The following is a 27,865-nucleotide window of genomic DNA, read 5'->3' as shown; positions in this document are numbered from 1 at the left end:
AAACCAGTATTGCCATTGTTGTTACTGCTTGCTGTGTGCACCACAATATCTGTGAGTAAGGGGGAGACACTTATGGCGGGGTGGGAGGTTGAGGCAAATCGCCTGGTTGCTGGTTATGCGCAGCCGGATTCAAGGGCGGTTAGAAGAGCACAGGAGGGAACAGTGCACATCAGAGAAGCTCTTTGAAAACCAGTTTCGTGACTGGCCAGGCTACGGTGTGAAAGTTCTGTTTGTTTCTCCTTGATGATCTCCCACTCCCCCCACCCGCCCCCAAAGGAGGGCAGTTGGTTACACAGGGGCTGTAGCGGCGGTCTGTGCTCCTGCCTTTACTGCAGCTCAACCATACACTAATATGCTCCAGTTTGATCCTCCAGCAGCCTCATCATTGAATCACGCTGCTGCCACCTGACAGCTTCAGCCCTCTCTTCAGCCTGCCACTTACCCTCTTCAGCCCACCACCTCTCCTCCCAGGCGTTTTGTGCTTTCCTGCACTCTGACATTGTTTGCCTCCACACGTTTGTCTGTGCTCCCATCAGTGTGGGAGGACAGCATGAGCTCAGAGAACGTTTCATAGCGAGTGTGGTTTTTTCGCCTTCTAATCTTCGCTAGCCTCAGGGAAGGAGAAGATCCTCTGATCCTTGAAATACATGCAGCTGGTGGAGGAAAAAAAAAGGGGACAGTATTTAAAAAGACACATTTTATAGAACAATGGGTACACTCTTTCACGGTAAACCTTGCTGTTAACATTACATACATAGCGCATGTGCTTTCGTTACAAGGTCGCATTTTGCCTCCCCCCACGGCGTGGCTAGCTCCTCCCCGTGGCTAACAGCGGGGAACATTTCTGTTCAGCCACAGGCAAACAGCCCAGCAGGAACGGGCACCTCTGAATGTCCCCTTAAGAAAAGCACCCTATTTCAACCAGGTGACCATGAATGATATCACTCTCCTGAGGATAACACAGAGATGAAGAATGGATGTTTGAACGCCAGCAAACATACACTGCAATGCTTTGTTCTGCAATGATTCCCGACTATGTGCTACTGGCCTGCGTGGTAAAGTGTCCTACCCTGGTGGACGGAATAAGGCTGCCCTCCCCAGAAACCTTTTGCAAAGGCTTTGGGAGTACATCCAGGAGAGCTTTATGGAGATGTCCCTGGAGGATTTCCTCTCCATCCCCAGACATGTTAACAGACTTTTCCAGTAGCTGTACTGGCCGCGATTGCCAGGGCAAATTAATCATTAAACATGCTTGCTTTTAAACCATGTATAGTATTTTAAAAGGTACACTCACCAGAGGTCCCTTCTCTGCCTGGTGGGTCCGGGAGGCAGCCTTGGGTTGGTTCGGGGGGGACTGCCTCCAGGTCCAGGGTGAGAAACAGTTCCTGGCTGTCGGGAAAACCAGTTTCTCTGCTTGCTTGCTTGCTGTGAGCGATCTACAACCTCATCATCATCTTCCTCATCCCCAAAACCTCCCTCTCCATTGAAGGAGTCAAACAACACGGCTGGGGTAGTGGTGGCTGAATCCCCTAAAATATCATGCAGCTTATCATAGAAGCGGCATGTTTGGAACTCTGACCCGGAGCAGCCGTTCGCCTCTCTGGTTTTCTGGTAGGTTTACCTCAGGTCCTTAAGTTTCACTCGGCACTGCTTTGGGTCCCTGTTATGGCCTCTGTCCTTCATGCCCTGAGAGATTTTGACAAATGTTTTGGCATTTCAAAAACTGGAACGGAGTCCTGATCGCACGGATTCCTCTCCCCATACAGCGATCAGATCCTGTACCTCCTGTTCGGTCCATGCTGGAGCTCTTTTGCGATTCTGGGACTCCATCATGGTCACCTCTGCTGATGAGCTCTGCACTCACCTGCAGCTTGCCATGCTGGCCAAACAGGAAATGAGATTCAAAAGTTTGCGGGCCTTTTCCTGTCTACCTGGCCAGTGAATCTGAGTTGAGAGTGCTGTCCAGAGCCATCACAATGGAGCACTCTGGGATAGCTCCTGGAGGCCAATACCGTCGAATTGCGTGCACACTACTCCGAATTTGACCCGGCAAGGCCAATTTCAGCACTAATCCCCTTGTCGGGGGTGGAGTAAAGAAATTGATTTTAAGAGTCCTTTAAGTCAAAAAAAAGGGCTTTGTCGTGTGGACAGGTGTAGGGTTAAATCAATTTAACCCTGCTAAATTCAATCTCAACGCCTAGTGTAGACAAGGGCTAAGACTCCTTTTATCTGAGCCCGCTGGGATAAAGCAGTAATTGGCTGCTTCCATGCAGCCTTTCTAGGCAGGCCTGGAGGAGCCACCTTTGCCGCTCCTCTCCTGGGGCGTGGCATAGTAGGACCATGGGGCTTCCAGCAGAGGGCCATGAAGAGCCCTAGTACACCCAATCACAGAAGGAATACGTTTTTGTGGATTTGATTTAGAGCTGGAGTTTTTAAACTATCCAATACCTGTTACTTGTTTTCAATTTTAAAATCCCAGTTCTTTGAAGGAGAAGAGATTTTAGAAACAAATGAAGGATTTTGAATAAAAAATCTGGGATCTGAAGGGAATAATCATGAGCACCCATAAGCACTGAAGGGCATTCATTAACAACATCTACAGAAGAGTCCACTGTACTTGAGATGCTGATCAGTCCTTTCAGAAGCTGGAAAGGTCCAATGTGTTCAACATGTTTGTCAACATATATGTTACTTCTCAGTTAGTAAAAATCCACAATCAGAACTTTCAGCATACAGTCAGCTTCTGAAGTATATTCCCTTCAGGTTTGAAGATGCTTAGAGACACTAATTACAAATAGTTCCTGAAATTCATGTGAAGATATTTACATTTGTTATGTTGTCAGCCAAGTTCTATAAACTCTCCAAGTGTCCTTACTGTAAGACAGTCAAAAATTTCTAGGAAGTATATGGAATAACAAATGTCTCAGAGCCAGTGGGATCCCATGGTGCTATTTAAAAAGGAAGTGTCAACATTCTTTAGTGATCAGCCAGTCTGTATATACAGCGAGATCCAGGAACCCCAGTTAGATTTTTTTCAAATGAAAAACTAAAAGCAGGGCAGGGGAGGATATTACAACAACTGGATACATTTCTACATCTGAAACAGTAAAACCCTGGTTGACCAAACCTCTGCAGTTCAAAAATCAACTGTATCACCTAAGGTTTTCTATGTATGCCAGCCAGCTGAAGGAAGAGTTGGGAGGAAAGACCCAGGGGTATGGTGCTGTATTGGCTGACTGATGGGGAGAGAGAGAAGCAGTGACAGAAATCTTTTTGTGAGAGGCTGTATCTGTGTGCCAGAGGTCTATCCTTTCCTCCTCAGCTAACTGCTCCACCCTCCTAGTTCTGTCTACTAGCTGAATCTTTGATTATCCAAAGGTTTTAAATGTTCCCATAGACTTTTGGGTAATCAAGGTTCCATTACACAAGAATGTTGCCCTAGTAGATAACTTGAAAAGACACATTAACTGATGTGTAGCAGCCTGCCTATGTTTAAATTCTCTGCCCCAGAGTACTGGAGTGGGCAAATCTTTTAAGAGACATGTTGACGTCTGCAAAACTGGAAAGATCACAACTGGTTTGAGTTTAACACTTGGCTTAACATTCTTTGGATATGTCTACACTACAGTTAAAAACTCACAGCTGGCCTGTATCAGCTCACTTGTACTCGTGGGGCTTGGGCTGGAGCCCAGGCTCTGGGATTCATGTCTACACTGTAATATTGCAGCCCAAACGTGAGTCAGCCATGGATGTTTAATTGCAGTATAGACATACCCTTTGACTATGAGTCAGAGTTGAAAAGGCTGCGCTTTTTTTTTTTTTTTTTTGCAGTACTCCACTTTACATTTAAAAGTAAATTTTGTGACTACTTTTAAACTTGTATTGGCAAACTTAGTCTGGATGATAAATTCTTCTGTTGTAATTTATACCATAACTCATCCAAAACAAAACAGTTGATTGTAAGTCTGTTTTTCCTACCGTGCAGGCTATATTTGAAGTAATATCATCTGAACATTCATACTTGCTGAGCTTGGAGATTCTGATCCGGATGTTTAAAAATTCCAAAGACCTGAGTTTAACAATGACCAAAACAGAAAAACACCATCTTTTCTCCAATATTGCTGATGTCTGTGAAGCGAGCAAAAAGTAAGTTTATTGTAAAGGACAAAACCCTTTTTTATTTGCATGAAATTCTGAGAGTGGTGGTTACGCGCAGAAATAAATTACTGTGTGCATTATATTTCATGACTTTAGTAGGAAGCATCTTTACTTGATTTTTGTGGTGATAGCAAGAAAAAAACAAATCTATTTTTCATTAAAACCAAATGGTCTCCAATGACAAATATAAAAGGTTGATATTTTATGCTTTAAAAAGACTAATACATTCAGATGATAGATGGACCTGTCATATTTTAAAATAGTAAAATACATTTTGTAGCAGTTCAGAATAAGTAAAATACAATAACTAAAGCATAAAATTGTGGTACTTCAGTTACTTTTTTAATGATTGACAAGGAGATGAAGTTGTTCGTTGTTTAAAAACAACAAAATATATTTGAGAAGATGGATTCCGTAATAGGTGTTTGTTGAGTTATGGTATGTCACCAGTTATTAGCAACAGATTTATTGTTGCCTTACTATAACTCTGTGCTGAGAGGAAAAATTAGCTACTAAATAATACATTAAAACTGAATGGAAATCATTTTGAGAAGATGTCAAAATGGGGGTTAATCTTCTGGAATATTTTAAGGCATTAAATAAACATTCTTGTTTTTTAAAAGGGAGATAAAACTTTCGAAGTACTTAGAAATATGAAATAAGGAATAGCATGAGTATCATTAAGTCAAACCAAAACAGCAGAAAAATATTTCAATGATTCTTTAAGTGAACTGAAGAGGTGCTGCAGAAACTACTTCCGTGTTTATCTTGCTTGTATCGTACACACACAAATGTGTCTGTGTTTGGCTGGAGGAGGAGGAGGGAGATTGATTTTGTTTGTTCATTCTTTAGTTTTTGGTCCAAATTTTGTGCTTATTAATCCCAGTCCTGCATGGAATGAAATGAAATCCGTACCAAATTAGTCCCTTTGTGTTTTGAGATTGCCAAGAAGACTGATGACAAAACAGTGTACTATGTAGTTGGAAATGACTGCATAGCTCTCTTTTTTTCCTCCATGAAACAATACATTTTCTTTTTTGCATTGTTTACATGGTTTGGGGGCACGTATTGTGTGTCAGAATTTGAAAACCAGTATGCTACAGGTAAATTAGCTTCATTATACAACTTGAAATTAAATATAATTACTCTTTCCTTTTGTACCTAAAGCTCTGAAATCAAGTAGGCTCTTCTGAATAATGTGTAAAATTTCTATCAGGCTGTCTTTTCACTTTTTTTTTTTTTTTTTTTTTTATTTCTGTCCAAGCACCATATCCTCAAATCTAGTTTTCATCCAGACAAGTTTTTGGAGTTTTGACTCTTTCTGTCTAATTCTTTTTATCAAACTGATGTCTAGCTATATTATAAATATTCTTATATCCAGCTACAGGTTTTTTGGAAATTAACATTAAATGCAAATACTGGAGATCAGTTTTAAAACTTTATTTTGTATTTACTTTTTCAATAAATTTGAAGGAAATAACATAATACTAAAGAGCAAAGTACTGTCATAGAATGAACAGTATAAGAAGAAGGAAAAACATTCTGCGAGAAAGATACTGTTTTAAATAACAATTAAACTCCCATTTAGGGCCCAAACCTTTAACTTCAGTGGGAGCTGAAGATACTCAGTACCTTTCAGGATTATGCCCTTAGTCTTTCATGGTAGAAGCTCAGAATTATAACTTTACAACTAATCATTGCCTGATATTATACTGATATGAAGTGATAAGAGAAAAACGACCTCTTTCTATCCCTGGAATGTCATAGCATTTGAAGGGAATAGAAGAATATTTTTGAATACTATTCCCACCTGCTGTCCTTTGAGATTTGGTTCATATGGCTTCCCCACTGACTTACCTGCAGTGTATAAAGTGAAGCACAAAGTTTGCAGAATCAGGGACTTAGGTTCTTCATTTGTGGAATATCAAATGTCATTTTCAATTCTTGAAGTCTCTTCTAACAGGAAATCTTTTTGCAGAAATAATCTGACCATATTCCTTCCTTCCTTTTTTTTTTTTTTTTAAAGTAGGGTTTAATTGTTACAGACAATGTCATAGGTGTGCATGATGCATTACAGACAACTAAAATAATTCCAAGCCTCATGGAGTTTTTAATCTGAAGTAGGATAGAAGGGATGATGACAGTAATGGAGAGTGAAGAAGGGGGAAAGAAAAGTTGTGGATTCCAGTAATAAGTCATGGAATAACCATATGTGTAATTGCATCTTGTCAGTGCCATTTTTTTTCTTTAATACATTAAACAGTTGGGATGCTGTCCAGAGTGGAGCTATCAATGGAAACGAGCATCAGATGGGTAACCAAAAAAACTGATGGTAAAAAAAAAAAAATTTCTGACAACATCCAGAAACCTATTTCCAATATTTTTTCAGGATTCAGACTTTTCCGTTGGGTTAAATAGACTTTATTATTCAAAGCAGCAAATCTGGTTGCTACTTGCATTAATTGAAAGAGAAACTGGAACAGATCATGCTTCCTTTTTGCTACTCTAGCAATCTTTGCCTGGAATAATGACCCCTTGGGGCTGGTGAAAGCCAGTGCAATGGGCCTCTGGCTGGACCAAGATTGGGTGGAGATGGTCAAGTGGCATAATGTCAGCTCTGGCACTCTCAATATGTTCAAAGTATAGCTCTTGAAGATTGAGCCTTCTGCTTTCAAGCTGGAGGAACCATGTTTCATGACTATCAACCTAACTTCCATAGCTTGGATTTTACCAGTCTGAGATTCTAACTTTTTAAAAATCGATATTAGAGAGCGACTCCTTTAGTGAAGCAGTCCCATGATTTGGATTGTATTTTCTTGATGTGCAGCTTTTTGAGATTGTTGATCTTGTATCATCAGGGTCCTACCATAATATTTGCAGGACTCGGGCTGTATCTTGAACAGGCTCTTATACTGAGAGATCTTTCATAGAATATCAGGTTTGGAAGGGATCTCAGGAGGTCGTCTAGTCCAACCCCCTGCTCAAAGCAGGACCAATCGCCAATTTTTGCTCCGGATCCCTAAATTAACTCACAACCCTGGGTTTAGCAGGCCAATGCTCAAACCACTGAGCTAGCCCTCCCCCATCTTTTATCTTGTTAGCTTTTTCTAATGCTTTCCTCACCACAGTACTTGCAAAATAAACAGCAGATAATTGTTTGCTTTTGTGACTGTAGTGACTAGATGAGAAAATGCTTGAATGGAGCTGGTCAGAAGTGTGTCTTGAAAATTATTTAGATTTAATAGAAAGTATTAATTAAATGCCAGTTGTTGTTAATCAATTTGGGAAACTGACCTACAGTAGCTGGAGGGGAGGAGCATATAAATACATCTAAATATGTTAGAACACTGCATCTCTAGAGTACAGTGGTCTGCACTATCCAGTACAACTACAGGTGCCTTGTCTATATCCATTACAACTTCCAGTCCTGGATAGTTGAAGAATTGTCTACTATTTCCAAGGAAGTATGCAAAAATATATTGCTTAGCAGTTCACTTTAAATTCAGGAGAACATGAAACACTGTTTTAACACACTCTAATTAGGCAGGTAGGGATAGATGCGCATAAAGAGGGGGAAAATTGAAAATATAAGTTAATGTACTCTTAAAATTACTTTTTGGATTTAAAACACATTTGTTTTTATCATTAAACCATTAATAACCAAAAATTGGAAAATAAAACAGCCATATCTAGTCTTTCAGGATTTTTAAACTAATCTTAATATGAGTCTATTGAACTGTCCTAAATTCAGCAACAGTTTAATATTTGTCCTCAAGTACTGGCTCTTGCAAATGCATTCTTTAATCAGTGAGTAACTGTTTACCTTCTGTTGAATGTCATTACGAAAAAGATAAAATGGAATGCTGCACAAAGTGCATAGTCCCTTTATTGTTCTTGAACAGTGTCTGTGTATGTCATAGCACCTGTCTACAGAAAGCTGCATTGTGTTTGGAAAGGAACTTTCTTGAGTAGACAGTCACCAGAGAGAGAAAGAAGTGCTAGATAAACAGAGCTCATATGAAACGGATGTGTCTGCAAATCTTTAGATGGTTGCTAACATTGTAAAGTCTAATTTTTGTTTCTTTTTTGGCCAACTGTTCAGACTTTTATTTGTATTAAGACTTTTTTCAGTCATTTTCTTGTACTCTAAAAATGGCAAAGTAATTTTTTCATGGAGTGTGTATGCGTATGCTACACTTGTAGGTACATATGTAATTCTCAATCCAATTAATTTCTCAGGGATTGTATTACTATAGTTTGTGCATTGTCCACAGCCTGGTGAGTGGGTACTACACTGGCTGACAGGCCTGAATTGCTATGTCCCAAATAAGTAAAAGAAATTAAAGCTTTTGCTATTTTTTTTTCTTTTCTCTTCCTGGTTTCTAATATGAAAGTCAGCAAACTGGATGAAGGATTCACACAAAGGCCCCTATCACCTTGCAGTCTTTAATGTATTGATCCTCCCAACACCCATCTGAGGTAGTGATTAGTACGCCTATTTTACAGATGGGAAACTGAGACACAGAGGCACTATGTGCCTTGCCCAAGGTCATACAGGAAGGCTATAGCAGGAAAACTGAACCCAGATTTCCCGAGTCTCAGGCTAGCACCTCAATCATAGACCATCCTTCCACGTTTGCATTTGCTACCTTTTCCCTCTTCTTCTGTCCTTCATTTTGTATCCTTTTCTATGTAGAAATTGCTGTGGCTTGAATTTCTTTAGCATTTAAGGCTGCAGAATTTGTAGGCCATATGGGGGAAGGACTCTCCCCATTCACCCTAGTGCATCTTATAAATTCTGGAGGCTCCTAGCCCCACTGACCTCACCTCTTGCTTCCCATTTATTTCAAGTATCCCAGTGAATCTTATGTCCCTTGTGTGGTAATATAGTTTCATATCCCCCAAGGTTGTACTGTAGTATGATTTTATTTCTCAAAGTTTTGAAACTGGAAGTGGTATACATCAGGCACAATCTGGATTTTGGCTTAAGTATAAGATGTGAGTGGACAAAATGGTTTGAGAAAGCACGCTGCTGCCATAAACTTAATAACTATTTGATCGGAATGTGTCTGTACATTTCAATATTTGGATTAATTTCCCCATAAAGCACAACACAGATACAGCATCTCTTTTCTAGTGAAGTCTTAGTTTTACTCAACTTGTGGTAAATGGCACAAGTACATTTAAAAGTTTCTTGTCCCAAGTTGGGCAGGGTTAGATTCTGAGATCTTTACTTCACAAGTAGTCCCAATGAAGCCAACAGGAGTAAGGAGCATCCTGACTAAGGATGTGAAAATCTGACCCACAAAGATTGAATGTTTTGGTCTGAATTAGAACCCAGAGCCTGTCTAGGTAAGTCTTTTAGTCTAACGGCTTAGAGTGCTCTCTCACATTTGTCACTGACTATTTTATGCTCCACTTATTAAATAATTCTGCGTTCTAAGGAATTAGTAGTTTTATTAGTAAGGGCATTGCAAATAAAATGAAATGGCCCACCATTTATGGCTGATGATGGAATCTTTCATCTCCAGGTAACTCATCTGCAAGGCCCCAGGTTGGCAATTCTGAAAACCAATATTGTCTGACGGTTGTTTGGTAGAATAATATGAGTTGGTTATCTCTCTCCAATTCTTAATGGACAGGTGTTGATGTTACAAAACCACTCTTGCAATAGGTAGTAGTTGGCACCTGTTTTTGTTAGCTTAATACATAGCAACGATTTAGTTAGCCTAGAAACTTTCCTTCCCCTATGGATCATTCCTGTAGGGCACAGCATACTGGCATATCAGTGATCAAGTTTACACTGGGATCCAGTGTTAATCATCAGCTTTTCTTATAACTAAATTCACTAAAACTATTTTTAAATGAGAATTTTAAAGTAGCAAAAGGAAAACAAAAGTTTTTAGAGGAATCTTTCTAACTCCTTTTAAATAATTGTCTTCAAAATAACGGGGGGAGGGGGAGCAGGAGAGAGGGGAAACAATGGAAAATAACAAACTGGCCTGAAATTATAATTTTATTTCTACTTGTCTAGAAATTTAGTTAGTGGCTCAAGAACTTTTTTTTGTAGTTTGGAGTGAAAAATGAGTTGTTTATTCCTTTCTCAGAACTTAAAGCATATTTTATTTCCCCAATTACAGGATTCCGTAAAACCATAGTGAACAAGGTGCTTTTGAAATACTGTCTTTCTGCACCTTCATCTATACAAACAAGCCCATGGGAAAGGATTTTGCAACTAAAACCTTTCTCTTAGTACATCAAAACTGTTTGACCTCCTTTTCAAAAGTTTCAAAGGTGGTGTAAAAACATTCCCCAGTCACGAAAGTATAGTAATTTAATACAGCTGTCCTATTTTACACGGTATATTCTAACCAAACTTCCTTTTGTTTTTAAAAACACAGTCTCAAATTGCATATTAGGGTAATAGCTGGAATTCGCTGGCTTCTGAGACAGGAAGGTAGCTACTGAAAAACAAATGCACTGGCAAACATACTACATTTTAATGAAGATCGCATGTAGTTTATATCTGGTATCTTGAGGTTGAACATGTTCAGTGGAAAAGTTCCCCAGAAATGTCAAGCTTCTAATAAATGACAAGGCCATTCCTAATTGAACAAAGCTCTCTTTGTAACAGGTAAAAAACAGACAGCAAAGCCTGTCTCTGCATTTGGAAGCTTATTGACATATCTCTCCTCAGAAAAGAAGGGTTGATGTGAATAATTTGTGTAGGGTACAATATGCACAGTCATGTTTAGCTATAAAGTACTTTGCAAGATTACTTCAAAAAGCTAAAGTCTCATAATTGTGTGTATATATCTGATTATATAATATGCCTGTTCACAAAGGATATACAGTATGTATAAAATCATATGAATTTTATCAAAATTCAGTGAGAGGTGGACTGTCTTGGGAAAGAAGCTAATGGGGTTGTAATAGGCTGATTTACGCTGAAGTAAAAGTTTGTGTAGCCTGAGAATAAATCAGTTGTCAGATAAAGAGCTTGAATCTCAATGCATTGAGCAAAAATGGTCAGTTTCCCAAGAATCTGTCTTGGAAAGGAAAAGTCAAAAGGAAATTATTTAAGCATCTCTGAAAACAGTTTATCCGACATCCCTAAACAACAAATTTACAAGACTGTTGGGAGTTTTACTGCGGTGTTCCCTTTTCTCCCATTAGTTCAACAAATGCTTAGAAACCTATAGAATATTAAAAGATTAGTGTTAATAGGGAAGAAAGACAAAGAAATAGAAAACACATTCATTTACAAAGTTGTTTAGACTATGCAATGCCTAATGATTTCAGAGGTATGTGACTTGTGAGGAACCTAGCACGTATTGGGAGCTTATGTTCCCTGAAGCATCTGGCACTGGCTTCTGTTGAAAGACTAACCATTGGTCTGACTCAGACTGTGGCCATTCTTATGTTTTTTTTAAATATCTGTTGCATATGAGCTACACATGTAAGACATACCTGTGTTGGGAACAGGTAGCTTTTCAATAGTACTGCTTTGTAAATCAAACTAATGTATCTATACTTGCCCATATCTTGATATTGTGCACTTTTTGCTTTTGCCATATAATACTCTTCCTGCTGGTGAATATTCCTGTTTATGTTCTCTCATTCTCATTCTGTTGAGATGGTACATACTGACACTCTTAATCCTTTTTGATCTTTAGAAGTGGTGAATTGTTTGGAGTTTGTGTAATATATTAATGTATAGTAGGTGAATGGTAACGAAAGAATTTTTCACAAATTCTAGATCACCAGTTTGAGTGCAATCTAAGACAGAGACTAACAGTCATTACCATCTGCTAACTCTACAGTGGCCTGAAATGAGTTGGTTTTTTCAGTCCAATTTATAGTGGACAAGTGTCTGTATCCCAGTTGTCCTCCTTTTTTTTTTTTTTAGCCATTTCAGCAGAAACAGGCCAAGTGCTAAACTGAATGCACATAGAGAATTAGCTACTCTCTAACCCCTCAAGGTGTTGCTTCTAAATCAAGTTGGAAGCACACGGATAGGTAAAACCACAGTATTAGCATTACCAATTTATGTTTAAAGATTTGAACTCTGATTTTTCACATTGGACACGATGGGTTAATCTGTAAGGGGGAAAATCTAATTCTTTGGCAGTACATCTGAGTGAATGGGCTTTGAGAAAGAGGGCAGACAAACAGGGATGGGAGGGACAAAACCCTCCCATGTAATCTGGAAGCAAGGTGTGAGAAGCACCTACTCAACTGATTCATGGCTGTTACTATTACAACTCATGAGTAGTTTTACTACTTGTAGTCTATTGCACTAGCAGTGCTGGTGGCCTGTGGACCCGTGCAGTGTGCTGACTTGTTGACCGTACCCTATTACTCCTGTGTTCAGCCCAAATCTCCTACTCAGAGTAAAACTATGCAGAGATCTGCAGCAGAGTTTGGCCACGTTGCAGGGGACTGCTGCATAAGGTGACCAGACAGCTAGTGTGAAAAATCAGGATCTGGGTGGGGGGGTAATAGGCTTCTATATAAGAAAAAGCCTCATATCAGGACTATAAAATCAGGACATCTGGTCACCCTACTGCTGCATCTCCCTTTTGCAGTCCTTGCCTTTCCCAGCATCCACTTGTATCCTGCATTTTGCACCTTCTGTGGCTGTCACAAAATTCCAAGGAGCCCAGAGACTTTAGAGCAGTGGTTTTCAACTTTTTTAGGCTGCGTACTCCTTTCAAAATAATGTAGTCTGTGTACCCCAATCTGAGATAGGGTCATAATATAGCTATGATTAAATTGCCAAGCCTTACTAAATAAAATATATTGTCCGCCATTGCAAGATTTTTCTTGAGTAACCCTGGTGAGAGTTTGTGTACCCCAGTTTGAAAACTACTGCTCTAGATCAGCAAGTTCCAGAGTATCAGTGTCCATTTCCTAGCTACAGTTCATGGATTTCTGTAGATGCCAGCACATGAATTTTAGCATTTGCAGTATCAATAACTTTGTCAACTATTCAGCACAAAATACATTTTCACTTCCTAAGAATAATTTTCTAAATGACATTTAGGGCAATGATAGACGGTTAACGTAAAGTTGAGGCAACTGGTGCTCTTTAGAGACATTTAGGAGAGACAAGTGGCTAGAGAAAACATTCGTTGTTACTGTTTGGATAGGTGTTTCCCATAAAAGGCCTTTATTTGGTCTTTCCTGTAATACTGTTTCTATATTCTTTTTCAACAGTTAGTCCGTACACCTTGTGTCTTTTACACTGAATCAGCAGCAAATCTAATAGTGTGAAAGAAGTAACATGTATATTCCATAGAAAAAGGCGCTGGTGAAAGAATAGTTAAGTACCCCCAAGGTCAAGAAATGTCAAAGCTAATGCACATGTAATCTTAACTGCTCCTCATAATGTGTTTATGAATTCTGAAGTATGTGATCACTGAGGCCTAACAGTAAGGCTGATGTGCTTGCCAAAGTAAGGATTGTTCAATGTTGTCATTTTTGCAGTTAAAAAAACTTCGCAGCTTTTCTTAGATTAATCTAGCCACTGTTAAAATGTCTCTGTATTTTACCTCTGGCTCTTTCCCCATTCAGATAAATTGGCTTCAATTATGTGATAAACCTAAAACAGAGCATTGGTGAAATTTATCTGATTACCTAGCAACCCATCTATAGAAGCTTCTTCACTCCTACTTTGATTGTCAGTATTCTTTGTGTGTTGTTCTTCTATTAAGGGTATTCTGACAAATGAATTCTCTCCGTTTTTGCCCCTTTCTGAAAGATTTATGACTCTGGAGAATTCTATTCCATCAGTATGTCTTCCCTATAGAAATACAACACAGATGGCACATAACTCATTGCGCCACATATTTATGAGAAGAGTTTCACTATAGGAGCTCCCTTTGGAGCGTTCCCTTTTATAACTCTGGATTTATTCTACACTCTTCTGTCAGATCTGTTGTCTAGGACTTCTCTATGTCCTCGTTTTCTTTTGCCTCTAGGATCAAGTATGTTTAGAGGGGCTCATGCTCAGTTCAGATTGTCTTCTGTTTTTCCCACATGAATTAATAGTCCTTAGCCTGCCTGATTCTTTATTATCTAACTTTTTATCTTTGATAATGTCAGTAAATTACCAATCTGCCTTTTTTTGGCAACAACTCCCTCAGTGAGAAAACACACACACGCACGCTTCTGTATGTCAGCCCTCTAAAAAGATTGGTTGAATTAGTCTTATTTCTTTGTACTTATATATCAACAAATAAGTTTATCACCAGCAGTAATCTCAGAAATCTGAAAAGGAGTACTTGTGGCACCTTAGAGACTAACCAATTTATTTGAGCATAAGCTTTCATGAGCTATAGCTCATTTCTTTGGATGAAGTGAGCTGTAGCTCAGGAAAGCTTATGCTCAAATAAATTGGTTAGTCTCTAAGGTGCCACAAGTACTCCTTTTCTTTTTGCGAATGCAGACTAACACGGCTGTTACTCTGAAACCTGTCAGAAATCTGAGTTATCCAAGCCATAAAACTGAAAATATTCCAGACAAAAATTATGTCTCATAGTAGTGTTAGGAATGATTTCTGATGACTTTTGCACTTGGAACACCATGGCTCTTGGTGAGCAAGTATAGTTCAGTCCCCCACCCATAAGACAAAGTTGGAAAATGACTTAAAAGGTGAACCGCTAGGGATGGGTGGGGCGATATGCATTGTGCTTCCTTATGTGCTGATACACAGGTACAGATTTTCAAAGGCACCAAATGGAGTTGTTGTCTAATTCCCATTGACTTTCAATGAGAATCAGTTGCCTAACTGCAGTTAGTATCTTTGAAAATCTCCCCAAAAGTCAGTAGTTCGCTCTTTTTCAGTGCAATAATAATTTAACAGATTCATTCCCAACCTTCTTAAAATAAGGAATAAAAACAGAAATATTCAACATTACTGAATGCATTGTTGGACTTGCCACCCAGTAACCAGAAAAAAAAAAACTTTTGTTCGTGGTGTACCTCCACATTAGATTTGACTAGCTCAGATTTGCTTGACCTTGAAACTTTCACATCCAACTGTCTAATGTGAATTGACTAGATAACGGTAACTGAGATGTTCATGGATGCTAAAACGTTAGAATGGAATAATTTACGGTTACAGATGCAGTTTTAAAACTCTCAGCAGCAAATTGTGTTGCAAAACCAGAAAAAAAAAATTTAAATGCAGCAGAATTTGTAATACCATCTTCAATAAAGTAAGTGTTAGTGGTCAGAGAAGGGACACAAGAACTGGCCAAAGAAAAAGAGTATTGATTTTATCAGTCTTTGTTTCTCCCTCAATAAGTTGCAAGTGGTAGCTTGCTATACTGGAAGTAAAACAGAGAGGTACCAAGCTGTATGAGGAACCCATAATTCTCCCATAATGCACAGTGGATGTAAGGAAAGAAAATAAGGATCTTTGTTAGAGTATGCACAGTATACTTATATGACAAAAAGATTAAATGAACCCAGTTGTCTGTAGCATAGTATCCCTTCAGTTCTGAATGATTATTAAGGATGTTTTTTTAATTTAGTTGTTTGCACTGTAGCAATAATAAGGATTAAATATAACAGCTACCACTTAAGTTCAACTGAAAATGATGATTCTTTGCACTGCATGTAATATTGGTTTCTCTAGCTTCCATGTTCTCCATGTGTACTGAACTTTTCAGCACCAGAGTGGTAGGTTACCACATTACACTTTATTGCAGGGGTCGGCAGCCTTTCACAAGTGGTGTGCCGAGTCTTCATCTATTCACTTTAATTTAAGGTTTCACTTGCCAGTAATACATTTTAACGTTTTTTAGAAGGTCTCTCTAAGTCTATATATTATATAATTAAACTATTGTTGTATAAACAGTAAACAAGGTTTTCAGAATGTTTAAGAAGCTTCATTTAAAATTAAATTAAAATGCTGATCTTACGCCGCCGGCCTGCTCAGCCTGCTGCTGGTCTGGGATTCTGTTCACCTAGGCCGGCAGCAGGCTGAGTGGGCCTGCAGCCGGGACCCCGGCTGGCAAGGGGCTGGCAGCCAGAACCCCAGACTGGCAGCAGGCTGAGTGGGGCCGGTGGCCGGGACCACTGAGCAGCTCAACCCGCTGCTAGTCCAGGGTTCTGTCCACTGGCTCCTACCAGCGAGGGTCCCAGCTGCCGGCCTGGGATCCCAGCCTTGCCCAAATAGAGTGGGTACCAACCTTCTCCCTGGTTCTAGCCCATTTTCTTCCTCTCTCTCTCTGCACTGAGCACAGGGCTGGGGGTGAAGGAGCAGGCTGGGGGTTGGGGTGTAGGGTCTGGCCAGGAGCTAGAATGAGGGAGGGGGCTGAGGGTTGGGGCAGGAGGTTTGGGTGTGGAGTGCTTACCTGGGCAGCTCCCATTTGGTGTGAGGGGTGCAGGCAGGAATGTGCGGGGGGTGCAGGAGCTCCCGTTCGGTGCTCAGGGTGGGGATGAGAATGTGGGGGGTGCAAGAGTCAGGGCATGGAGTGTGGGGGGGCTGGAGTAAAGGCTGGGGTCATGGGGGGTGCTGGGGTCAGGGCATGTGGTGTGGGGGGTGCTGGGGTCAAGGTTGGGGTTGTAGGGGGGTGCAAGGGGAGTACAGAGGTCAGGGCAGAGGGCCGGGGGTGTGGGCTAGGGACGTGGGGGTGCTCCCAGCCCCCTGCCGAGAGCGGCTCACGGCAGGGGGCTGGAGGGGATATGCCCTGTCCCCACCTCTTCTCCGCCTCCTTCCCGGAGCAGCAAGCACGCTGGGGCTCCACTTCTCCCCCTCCCTTGCAAGGGCCATCAGCTGATCAGCGGCAGGGAGGGAGAGGAGGAGGGGCAGGAACCCAGCATGCTGGGGGAAGAGGCGGGGGTGGGGGGAGCTCGCCTGCCCTGTAGCAGCAGCGGGCAGGACCAAGCTTCTTCACCCTGCCCCCGCGAGAGGGGACGGGGGGGCGGAGAAGAGCGGGCAGGATTTTTAATGGCACGCTGCTGCCTGCCGGGGTCCTGGCCTGGGTTTGGCAGCAGGCTGAGCGGGACTGGCAGCTGGGACCCAGCAGGCAGCAGCGTGCCATTAAAAATTGGCTGGCGTGCTGTCTTTGGCATGCATGCCATAGGTTGCCGACCCCTGCTTTATTGTATGCAAGCTGATGAGACTTCTATCGTAGTGTTTTCAAACTGCCCATAGTGTCTAAGCTTTTCCGATATAAAATAGAATGCCAGTAGCCAAGTTTCCAGTGGGCTTCATGGAGTCTGATTTGTCATCTTTTCAGGCCTATAGAAAGCTCTGAATAAGGTAAGCTTTTTTTTGGGGTGGGGAGTGGTTGTATAGGATAGAGAGATTCAAATATTCTAGTTATGGTTGGAAAAGCTTTATCAAGTAAGTTTTTGCAGCATTTTCTGAAGGAGGTCAGACTACTGATTTCATCCCATCTCCTCTGGAAGCTTGTTACACATACATATCCTTTCAGCTGAGTGTGCTTTTTTGTTGGCTCTTAAGTGCTTTATTCTGGTAGCATAGAGTTGCCAACTGTCTAATCTCACAAACCCAAACAACCCTACCCTGCTCACTCCATCCCCTCTCCCCTACCCTCACTCACTCTCACCAGGCTTGGGGAAGGGGTTGGGGTGCGCTCTGGGTGGGGGGGCCTCTGGGCTGAGCCTGGGGCAGTGAGTTTCGCTGCTATAGAGTTTGGGGTGTGGAAGGGGGTGAGGGATTTGGGCTACAGCTGGGCGGTGCTTACCTTGGGCTGCTCCCGGTTGGTGGGTGCAGGCACGGCAGCAGGTCCCTGCCTGCCCTGGCCCCAAACCACTCCTGGAAGTGGACGGCATGTCTCTGCAACCTCTGGGAGTGGGGGCAGGGAGGCTCTGTTCTCTGCCCTTGTACCCGCAGGCATCGTCCCCGCAGTTCCCACTGGCCGCAGTTCCCGGCCAGTGGGAGCTGCGGAGTTGGCGCTTGGAGTGGAGGCAGAATATGGAGACCCCCTAGCCCCGCTTTCCCTCCTGGGGCCGCAGAGACATGCTGGCTGCTTCCGGGACTTCCATGGGGCCAGAGCAGGCAGGGAGCATGAAAAGTACCTATTGCAGCACAGCTGGTTTAATCTTCCTTTAGGAAGCTGTCACAGTATTCATGTAAGAAGAATAGTCTCCAGTTCTACATTTGTAGAGAAGAACTATATAAAAGTATTGTATGTAAATAATAAAACTTATATAACACGTATTTTGCATCTTTCCAAGTAAGTTGTTCAAAAATCTGAAGCTGTGATCCTGTGTTTTGCAAGAAATGGGATTTTGCCAGAATCAGTCCTTGAGTATTAGAGCTTAGAAAGCACAGTTTATATTTTTGTCAAAAGGGGTGGGATGTGTGTGCGGGCACCTGTAGTTTTCAGGGAGACCTGCTATATTATCCCTAAATGGTGCTCAAAACATTTTAAAAGCAAATGAGCTACATTTCTGGCAATGTGGATGACCAGGCAGAACCGTGTGACTGACTTGTACAAGCATACACTGACAAAACAAACAAGTCTTATTGCTCTCTTAACATCATGGAGTTAAGACCAGTTCATGCTGTGGTTTTGTACCAAAATTAAATCTGATACAAAACATAGTTAGCGTTTCTTCCTGTCCTGCCCAATACCATTGTAGCTCTAGACTAAAAGTACTATTCTTCCCTTCCATTCATTGCCACTCTTCATTTAGAAATAAATATACCACTCACGGTGATAAGCAATAATCAAATATTTTTTGGTAAGAAAACATTTTAAAAGTTGCTAATTACTATATTCTGATGCTGTGTACTAGTTTTTATTACTGTAAAAATCTAAAATTGGTGAAATTTTATGGAGCTGGTGAAATTAAAACAGCCCTTGAATGTATTTATGTAGGAGTTTCAGTGTAGGTGACAAGATTTGATTCTATGTATAATTCATCTACAAGAACTACAGTAGAAGAATGTTAGTTGCAAAGTCAAATACTCAAAAATTAGGAAATGTGACAATTAAGGTTGGCCAAGCATGTTGTATATGCATTGTGATACAGTGGCTTAATTACATAATCATAATTTTTTTAAACACATTTAATAATGAGGTTAATGCTTATTCCTGAGTAGTCCCCCTAAAGTCATCCCTAAGTATTTGTACGATGGGTCCCTGAGAGAGCTGCCTTATGGAAGCGTCTATGGGAACTAACCCGATTCTGTGCTGCCTCAGTGTATGATCCTAAATGAGCCAACGCATACCTGACTAGTGCACAGAGTATCAAGCCCTAATGTACATGTATGGAAAGTGGCCAAAATTTGACCTCAGCTGCAGTTAAGTTAGCAAGTTCTGTAAGAATTTGGATGTTGATGTTCAAGGAAAGGCTCTCGGAGACTGACTGGTAAAATACCAGTAGCCTTAAAGTTGTGCATACTTTAAATGTTTTTTCACTGTTCTGATACCAGGCATTCAATTAACAGGAATACATTTAAACCCAGATGGGATTTTTATGTATTTTAAAGATTCTGTCTACCAAACATCACTGTGTAAAGGGTGGGAATGTTATGGATTTTTTTTTTTAAGCAAATACATTGCAAATGTGACTTTATGAAGCAAGACTATTTCAGTTGAGGTGGTTAGACTGTGGTTTCGACTTATTGAGGCTAGAATTTAAGTTTAAGATTAGGAGAGTCCCAAGTGGATTGATTTAAATAAATCAGTCCTAATCATGTTTTGCATTTGTCCTTTAGTTATTTTCCTTTTTTAAAAAAAATGGAAACTTTCATTGGTTGGTAACAATAACACTTGATTGGCAACTAAATATAGCCTTCCCCTAAATTTGGTGCTTTTTTGCTAACCAGGAAGATATACTGCATTTATACAGCCAATTGTGTAGCTTAATGTTTTACTTGATGATAAAGTTTTGTTATTTGTGCCAAACCCTATTTGGATGGAAATTTAAATTAAAATGCACAATAGCATTTTATTTTAAATTAAAACTATTTTAAGTGTGCTGGATACTTAAGACATTTACCAAAACATGTTTTTTGCATTTAAAACTAATTTATGAAACAAAGGAAGTATCTGTATTGAAATCAACTGACTGTTTCTGGTCACTGTGTCCTTCAAGATTTTAGAACTAGTAGATATCACCCTTTCACACCTAGTTTTTTATTCATCGATTAGAAAAGAAAAACAGGCTTTTCTGGTTTTTTTAACTCTGAACTAGTCATTGAACTAAACTAGTTGAATAAATTTCAATGAAGAAAATACTCTTTGCACCTTCAGAAAATGCTACTGCTGTCAAAAGCTGGTTCAACAAACTCTGGTTCCGTGTGTTTTATCCAGTGACTTCCAACAGTTCTGTGGTTTGATTATTTAAAACTTTGGGAGCAAGTGTGTGTTGCTTGATTTTTATTTAAGTGATTTTAATAAATTATTATAGTGTAGGCCTTAATGTAGGTTGTCAATTTTAAAGAGGTTTAGTTTTTAAAACTAAACCTATTTAAATTTTTTTTTAAAAATCATTGATTTTTGTCCATCCTGGGAGAGTCACCTGCTGATGAATATAAGTGGTTTGGCAAAGCAGCAAGTTGAAATAGGTGGTTAGTGACCTCTCACATCCAGGAGTCCTGAAATAGTCTTTAGTTTATCCTGTTCATTCCTCTGGGATAACAATGGCCTTTCTGCTTATGTTCTGTTTTTTTCTTTCCAGCTTTCGTGCTTCTGTTTTCTATCATTGTAAATACTGTGGTAAATATAGGTAAATGGGTACAAGGTCAATCCAGTGAGTGAGCTGTTTTTAAAGTACAGAGGTTAAATGCCAAATTTAACAAATTGTTACAGCAACAAGTGTGTAGCAGGGAAGTGTGCCTTTAAACTCAGAAGTTTAAGACAGTGTTAGCAACAGACCATGAAGACAAAACTAATTGGTCACTTGTGGGTGTAGCTTCTGACAACTGCATTTAGGTAGCAATGGGTTGCCGGTTTTGGATGGATATATACCTGGAGGTTTCATCACATAACAGTCTTTAATTAAAGATTAATCTTTAATTCCTGGAGACTCCAGGACAGTCCTGGAGGGCTGTCAACTATAATGTAACAAGGAGGGGAAAGTAGTATTAAAATGTGCTCAAGCTAAACAATAAACCAGATGAAGTCATGTAAAACAGACATGTGCTGTGCTCTACTCAGTTTCTTGTATGCATACTAAAATGAAGTTATAAAAATCCACAAAACACTCTGAAATGTGCAGTGTTCTTACTGACCTTTTGGTTACAGCATGAGGAAAATCTTTTTCAGAAATAAATGTTATCTGTACTTCTCTGTAGTTTTTAAAGATGCTGGAAGCTAGCGTGAGGGTTTGAAGCAATAACTAACAACATAACTAATGGTATGCAGTATATATGGTATAAATGGTATGCATGGTGTGCAGTTATACATGGTGCAGTACATTGATTCAGAGCTTTTCTAGTCCTGTTGGAGTAGCAGAGCTCTCTAAACAGTTTGCCCTGCAGAAACTCCTGTTAACTGTCACTGCTTGGTCTAACTGAACATTTCTCTGAGAGATGTTCATACTTATTCATTAGGGAAATAATGAAGTTCCAGGTTTGGTTGGTCAACCTGTTAGGCATTTTCAGAAACACAGACTTTGTAAAGTCATTTACACTGATGAAAACAAAATGGATATAAGCTGAGCAATTTGATGCAAAAGTAGCCCCACCCTTCCCTTCCTCTTCCTCCCCTACTTCGCCCCACTGTGGGGACTCCAGTGTCAAAAAGAATAGTGAGTCCCATATTGACATCAGGCAAAACAAACTATCACTTTATTTATATTTTGGTTATCTAACTAATGCAAAACAGTTACTTCCTTTAAAGTCTTGTTTTTTTTTAATCCTGCACTTTGGCAAATATTTTATGTTAGTTAAAGCAACTTGACTGTACACTATTAATGGCCAAGTTACTGTTGTTGGTGGGTTTCTGACTGTATTCCTTCTTATATTAGACCTGGAGAAAAGGAACTTAGCATCCTTATAGCAGCAACAGAGTAGCTTCTAAAGCATTTCAGTGCTCTATATATTATTTAACACTTTGCATTTAGAATGAGAGACTTTGTGAGCAAAGAGTAAATGCTTTGATTGCATGAGGCAGAATGGACTAGGGGAGTGAGTACAAGATCAAGAATTATGAAGACATACATTCTTATCCTGTCTCTGCAATAGATTTACTATGTTCCCGTTGGCAAATCACTTGTCTCATTTTCCAGATCTGTAAAGTGGGGCTAATACTTTACAGGAATTTAGAAAATTTGTAAAGTCTTTTGAAACATGTGAAGTGCTGAATAGGGACGTCAGTAAATAATAATAAAGCATGATATAACTCTAGGTTTCATTGAACAATGCTTAGATAATCAGAATGTGTTAAATGCCTCTTAAGACGAAGGAGCAGATAATGATCTCAGTTATGCTGGTGTAAATCTGGAGTAACCCTATTGACTGCAATACTTATGCTGGTGTAAATGCAGCATAAGTATTGCAGTCAATAGGGTTACTCCAGATTTATACCAGCATAACTGAGATGGGAAACTGACATCAAGCCTCTAATATCCCTATTGTCTAGCTTAAAAAATAAATATTTAAAATAGAGCTGTCAATTAATCGCAGTTAATGCACGATTAATTCAAAAATTGCAAATAATCACACTGTTAAACAAGAGAATACCAATTGAAAATATTTAGGTTTACATTTTCAATTATACAATACAAAGTGTACAGTGCTCACTTTATTTTTTTCAAATACTTGCACTGTAAAAAAGATAGTATTTTTCAATTCACCTCATACAAGTACCTTAGTGCAATCTCTATCATGAAAGTGCTTTTTACAAATGTATTTTTTTTGTTACAGAACTGCACTCAAACAAAAACAAACCATGTAAAACTTTGGACTTGTAGGCGCTAATCAGTCCTACTTTTTGTTCAGCCTATCGCTAAGAGAAACAAGTTTGTTTACATTTATGGGAGATAATGCTGCCCACTTCTTATTTACAATGTCACCTGAAAGTGAGAACAGGCATTCACATAGCACTGTTATAGCTGGTGTTACAAGATATTTACGTGCCAGATACGCTAAAGACTCATACCTGTTCATGCCTCGGACATCATTCCAGTGGACATGCTTCCATGCTGATGATGCTCGTTAAAATAATAATGCATTAATTACATTTGTGAATGAACTCCTTGGGGGAGAATTGTATGTCACCTGCTCTGTTTTTCTCCCACATTCTGCCATATATTATGTTATAGCAGTCTTGGATGATGACCCAGCACATCTTCATTTTAAGAACACTTCCGCTGCAAATTTGACAAAATGCAAAGAAGAAATGTGAAATTTCTAAAGATAGCTACATCATTCAACCCATGATTTAAGAATCTGAAGTGCCTTCAAAAATCTGAGGGACGAGGTGTGGAGCTTGCTTTCAGAAGTCTTAAGAGCAACACCAAGATGCGGAAACTACAGAACCCAAACCACCAAAAAAAGAAAAATCAACCTTCCGCTGGTGGCATCTGACTCAGATGATGGAAAATGAACATATGTTGGTCCTTACTGCTTTGGATTGTTATCGAGCGGAACCGTCATCAGCATGGATTCATGTCCTCTGGAGTTGTGGTTGAAGCATGAAGGAACATATGAATCTTTAGCGCATCTGGCATGTAAATATCTTGTGTTGCCGGCTACAACAGTGCCATGTGAACGCCTGTTCTCATTTTCAGGTGACATTGTAAACAACAAACAGGCAGCATTATCTTCTGCAAATGAAAACAAACTTGATTGACTGAACAGGTAGGAGGACTGATTGGACTTGTAGGCACCAAAGTTTACGCATTTTCGAATGCAGGGTTTTTTGTACAGATGTAGAATTATGTAAGTTCAACTTTCATGAGCGAGATTGCACTACAGTACTTGTATTACATGAATTGAAAAATACTATTTCTTTGTGTGAAGGGGTGCGGACTCACCACTGCGGCACCTCCTGTTGGAACCTCTGGGAATTGGCTCAGGCCATGTGGAGTGCCCTCTACTGGTGGTGTCCCATCTGGATCTGTGTTGCTCCCTTCTTGTGGCATCCTCTTCAGGACACTGCTCTCTGGCAGTGCCCCCTAGTCCATTCTCACCCCCTTCCGGGAGGGTTAACAGCAGTCTTTTCACTTCACCCCAGCTGCAGTGGCCAACCACATCCCCAGAGTCTAACCCTTTCTATCAGGGGTCGGGTGCAGTCCACTATGGCTACTTCTAACAGCCGGGTATAGTACAAGGGGGAAGAAAGGGACACAGACCTGCCCTCTGCTCTGGGTCCTGGCCCAGGGACCCTCTGGTTGCAGCCTCCCTGACCTCCTTCGCTCCCCTTGTCCGTCTCTCCTCCCTGGGCCGCTTCCCCTTTGGCCCCCTTGCACCTTGTGGGCCCTTCTATCAGGGCCTGCAGCCTAGCAGGTATTGGGCTGGAGCTCGCCTCAGCTCCCCCAAGCCTGGCCAGTACTGCGCTGTTCTGGGTGCTGGTCTCCTTCACTCAGGAGGTAGACCTTCTCCCTTGAAAGTGTGGGAGAGACTGACTGCCTCTCACCTGGGCAGCCTTCAAATAGGGCCTAGCCTGGCCCTGATTGGCTGCCTCTTGCTCAGCCTGATTGGCTCCCTGCAGGCCCTCTCTGACTGCCTGTCTATGTAGCCGCTCTGGCCTGCTGTAGCCCAATCTGGCCTGAGGGTGGGGCACTGCCCCACCACACTTCTGTTTTTACAGTGCAAATATTTGTAATGAAAAATAAATATAAAGTGACCATTGTACACTTTGTATTCTGTGTTTGTAATTGAAATAAATATATTTGAAAATGTAGAAAACATACAAAAATATTTAAATAAATGGTATTCTGTTATTGTTTAACAGAACGATTAATTGAGCAGTTAATTGCAATTAATTTTTTAAATTGCTTGACAGCCCTAATTTAAAACCTTCCTAGTGATAAGATTGACTTGTGATTTTTTATTTATTTATTTTTTTAAGGCCAGATCTCAGCTAGTATGAATCACTATGGCTCCATCAAAGTCAATAAGGTATGCTCACTTACACCAGCTGAGGATCTGACCCATTGTTTAGTGGTGATCTCAGAAATTGGTGGAAGGATTTTGAAAAGTCCACCAAACTACTACATTGTTTGTAGAAGAAATTAGCATGTTAGAACATGATGCGCATCCTAGTCCCCTGTGTGAAACAATAAATATGCTGTAATTTAAACAATAAGAACCTGGGTGGAGAAAGACATAAGTGAAATAATTTTAGTGGGCAGTTTGAAATTTTTCTTTGGGGGCAGGGAGCAGAGGAGAGCGAATAATGTTTGTACTTAGCTAGACAACCAGTGAAGAAAAGGCCGAGACACCAGAAGAGCCCCACATCTCCCTGAATCCATACAGAGTAAGCCTGTTTCTCATGGCTTTTTATGGATTAAGAATTGGAGGACATTAAATAACATGAGGATGGAAAAGGATCTTTTGAGTGCTCAATCCTACAAGGTGAAGAGCACTCCTGTGAGGTGCAGAGAACCGCCACTTGCCAGTGACTTTGGTTGGGAATTGAAGGCTTAGCACCTGGCAACAATGCTCAATGTTTCTAAGAATGGAGCCCTAATTTACAACAGCAAAGGAAACAGAACAAGCAGTCTAGGACCCAGTTATACCTAGAGATGTCCGAGTTATATTCTCTTGCTGTAGTTGTAGTTTTCATATTAAATAGTGCACATAGGATAAGGAAATTTGAGTACTGATTGTCTACCTCCCTACTTAGAGACCCCTTTAATCAATAGCACATGGAGAAATAGAAGTACAAACTGACCACTTGTGAAGCAATCCGATTTACTTTAGTGTGTCCTAATGTGAGACAGATCCAGTCCTAAATTATCCTGGTTAAAGGACTCAAGTGTCCACGTAAATGCATACTCAACTGCCAAGTGTCTTCAAATTTCAGTCTTGTTCAGTAACTCTTGTGGTTAATTTGAGAGGAAATGTTTGCCAAAATGAAATGGTTGATTTAAGGTGTTGGTTCCTTCTAGGGCGCTCACAGCTACTAGCTGGAGCTAATTCCTGTTTGCTTTGTACAAAGTTCCCACTGAAGTCTGTGAGAATTTTGTTTGTCTAAATGATTTGGCCTCTACAGTAGTTAGCTCATATGAATTATATCAATTAACTGTGATGGCATTTGTGATGGTAAATCAGGGGTTAAAACTGTTCATATTAGCAGGAAAACATAGCATGAGCAAATTGCCAGCACAAATATCAAGGCACTGTTCCTGCGTAATGCTTAACTGAAGGTTAATGATCAGCTTAAAACGTAGAAAGGCTCTTAACAAAGAGCTGCCAAATTAAAGCAACAAGCATTTGGAGAGAGTCTTCCTTTCTCGTTAGGGAGTTAGGATTGACTAAAGCTTAGTCTGTTGTTCCTTGATCTAAGAAATCAATGAAGATGCATTTTCTAAATAAATTTATATAGCCCTTAAAAAAGAGGCAGCCTGACTTACATTAGCGAATTACAGGTCGGATATTTATTTGAATTACCAAAGATATGGTGAAAGAATTAGACCCTCTTTCAAGGTCTTGTCTGACTTTAGTTTAAATGGGTTCAAAGTTTAATCAGAAAAATTTCTTAGATTTAAAGGAAACAGCAACACTTTATTTAAGTCTTCTGGTATTAAAAGGCCAGACACAGTTGGTGATGAGCAGCTCTTGTGATTGATCAGAACTAATTTTTAATCTTCAAACCTAAAGGATTTATTGAAGTAGCTGGTTTACTGATAAGCTATAGTAAGCTGGATGCACAAAGGGAACCTGTTGATCCAAATCTTGATTCATAGCACTCTGTATAAGAATAGCCTGCTGCTCTAGGTAGGTTGTTTTTTTGTTTTTAAATAAGTGTGATTTTCCCTTATCTTCTAAAACATTCCTACCCTAGATTTTTACTGTTCCCTGAAAGGATTATGGACTGAGCACCTGATGCCAAAAATATGATTTAATTTTTAAAACATAAGGATAATTTTCTTGTTCAAACATCTAGCAGCCTTCAACTACCTGAGGGGGGTTGGGTTCCAAAGAGAATGGAGCTAGGCTGTTCTCAGTGGTGGCAGATGACAGTACAAGGAGCAGTGGTCTCAAGTTGTAGTGGGAGAGGTCTAAGTTGGAATTAGGAAAACCAATTTCACTAGGAGGGTGTAAAGCACTGGAATGGGTTACCTAGGGAGGTGATGGAATATCCATCCTTGGAGGTTTTTAAGGCCCAGCTTGACAAAGCCCTGGCTGGGGTGATTTAGTTGGGGTTGCTCCTGCTTTGAGCATGGGGTTGGACTAGATGACCTCCTGAGGTCTCTTCCAATCCTAATCTTCTATGATTCTATAATCTTTTCAGCATGCCAGAATATGAAATGGGAAGAAATGTCATAGTTCATCATTTCTTAGCATATTGCTGATTAATTTTATACAGGAGTTTCTACCAACTACAAAAATGGTGGAAATGGTTTCTAGTCACTGCCTGCAACTGTCATAGTTGGGTTGTAGGCAGCCAGACCTAGTGGTGTCAGAGCCAGAGTCCACAGTCACAAGACAGGAGTCAAGAGTCAGCTGGGTCAGGATACTGGGAGATCAGAAGCAGGAGATAAACTTGAGATCAGAACCATGAGTCAGGACTGATAGGCCTGGTCAGGATACGAGGGAGTCTGA

General features: G+C 40.3%; 1 protein-coding gene across 1 annotated transcript in view; it reads left to right on the top strand.

Annotated features, from left to right (window-relative positions):
- Positions 1 to 27,865, top strand: part of ARHGEF26 (Rho guanine nucleotide exchange factor 26) — a 112,491-nt gene that overhangs the window by 22,838 nt on the left and 61,788 nt on the right. The window contains exon 5 of the mRNA XM_077826494.1: positions 3,986 to 4,146. Coding sequence (XP_077682620.1) covers positions 3,986 to 4,146 — 161 coding nt within the window. The remainder of the gene's footprint in view (positions 1 to 3,985; positions 4,147 to 27,865) is intronic.

Source organism: Eretmochelys imbricata, chromosome 9 (genome assembly GCF_965152235.1).
Source record: "Eretmochelys imbricata isolate rEreImb1 chromosome 9, rEreImb1.hap1, whole genome shotgun sequence".
Taxonomy (NCBI): domain Eukaryota; kingdom Metazoa; phylum Chordata; order Testudines; family Cheloniidae; genus Eretmochelys; species Eretmochelys imbricata.
The sequence above is the reverse complement of the archived record's forward strand: the minus strand, read 5'-3'. Positions and strand labels throughout refer to the sequence as shown.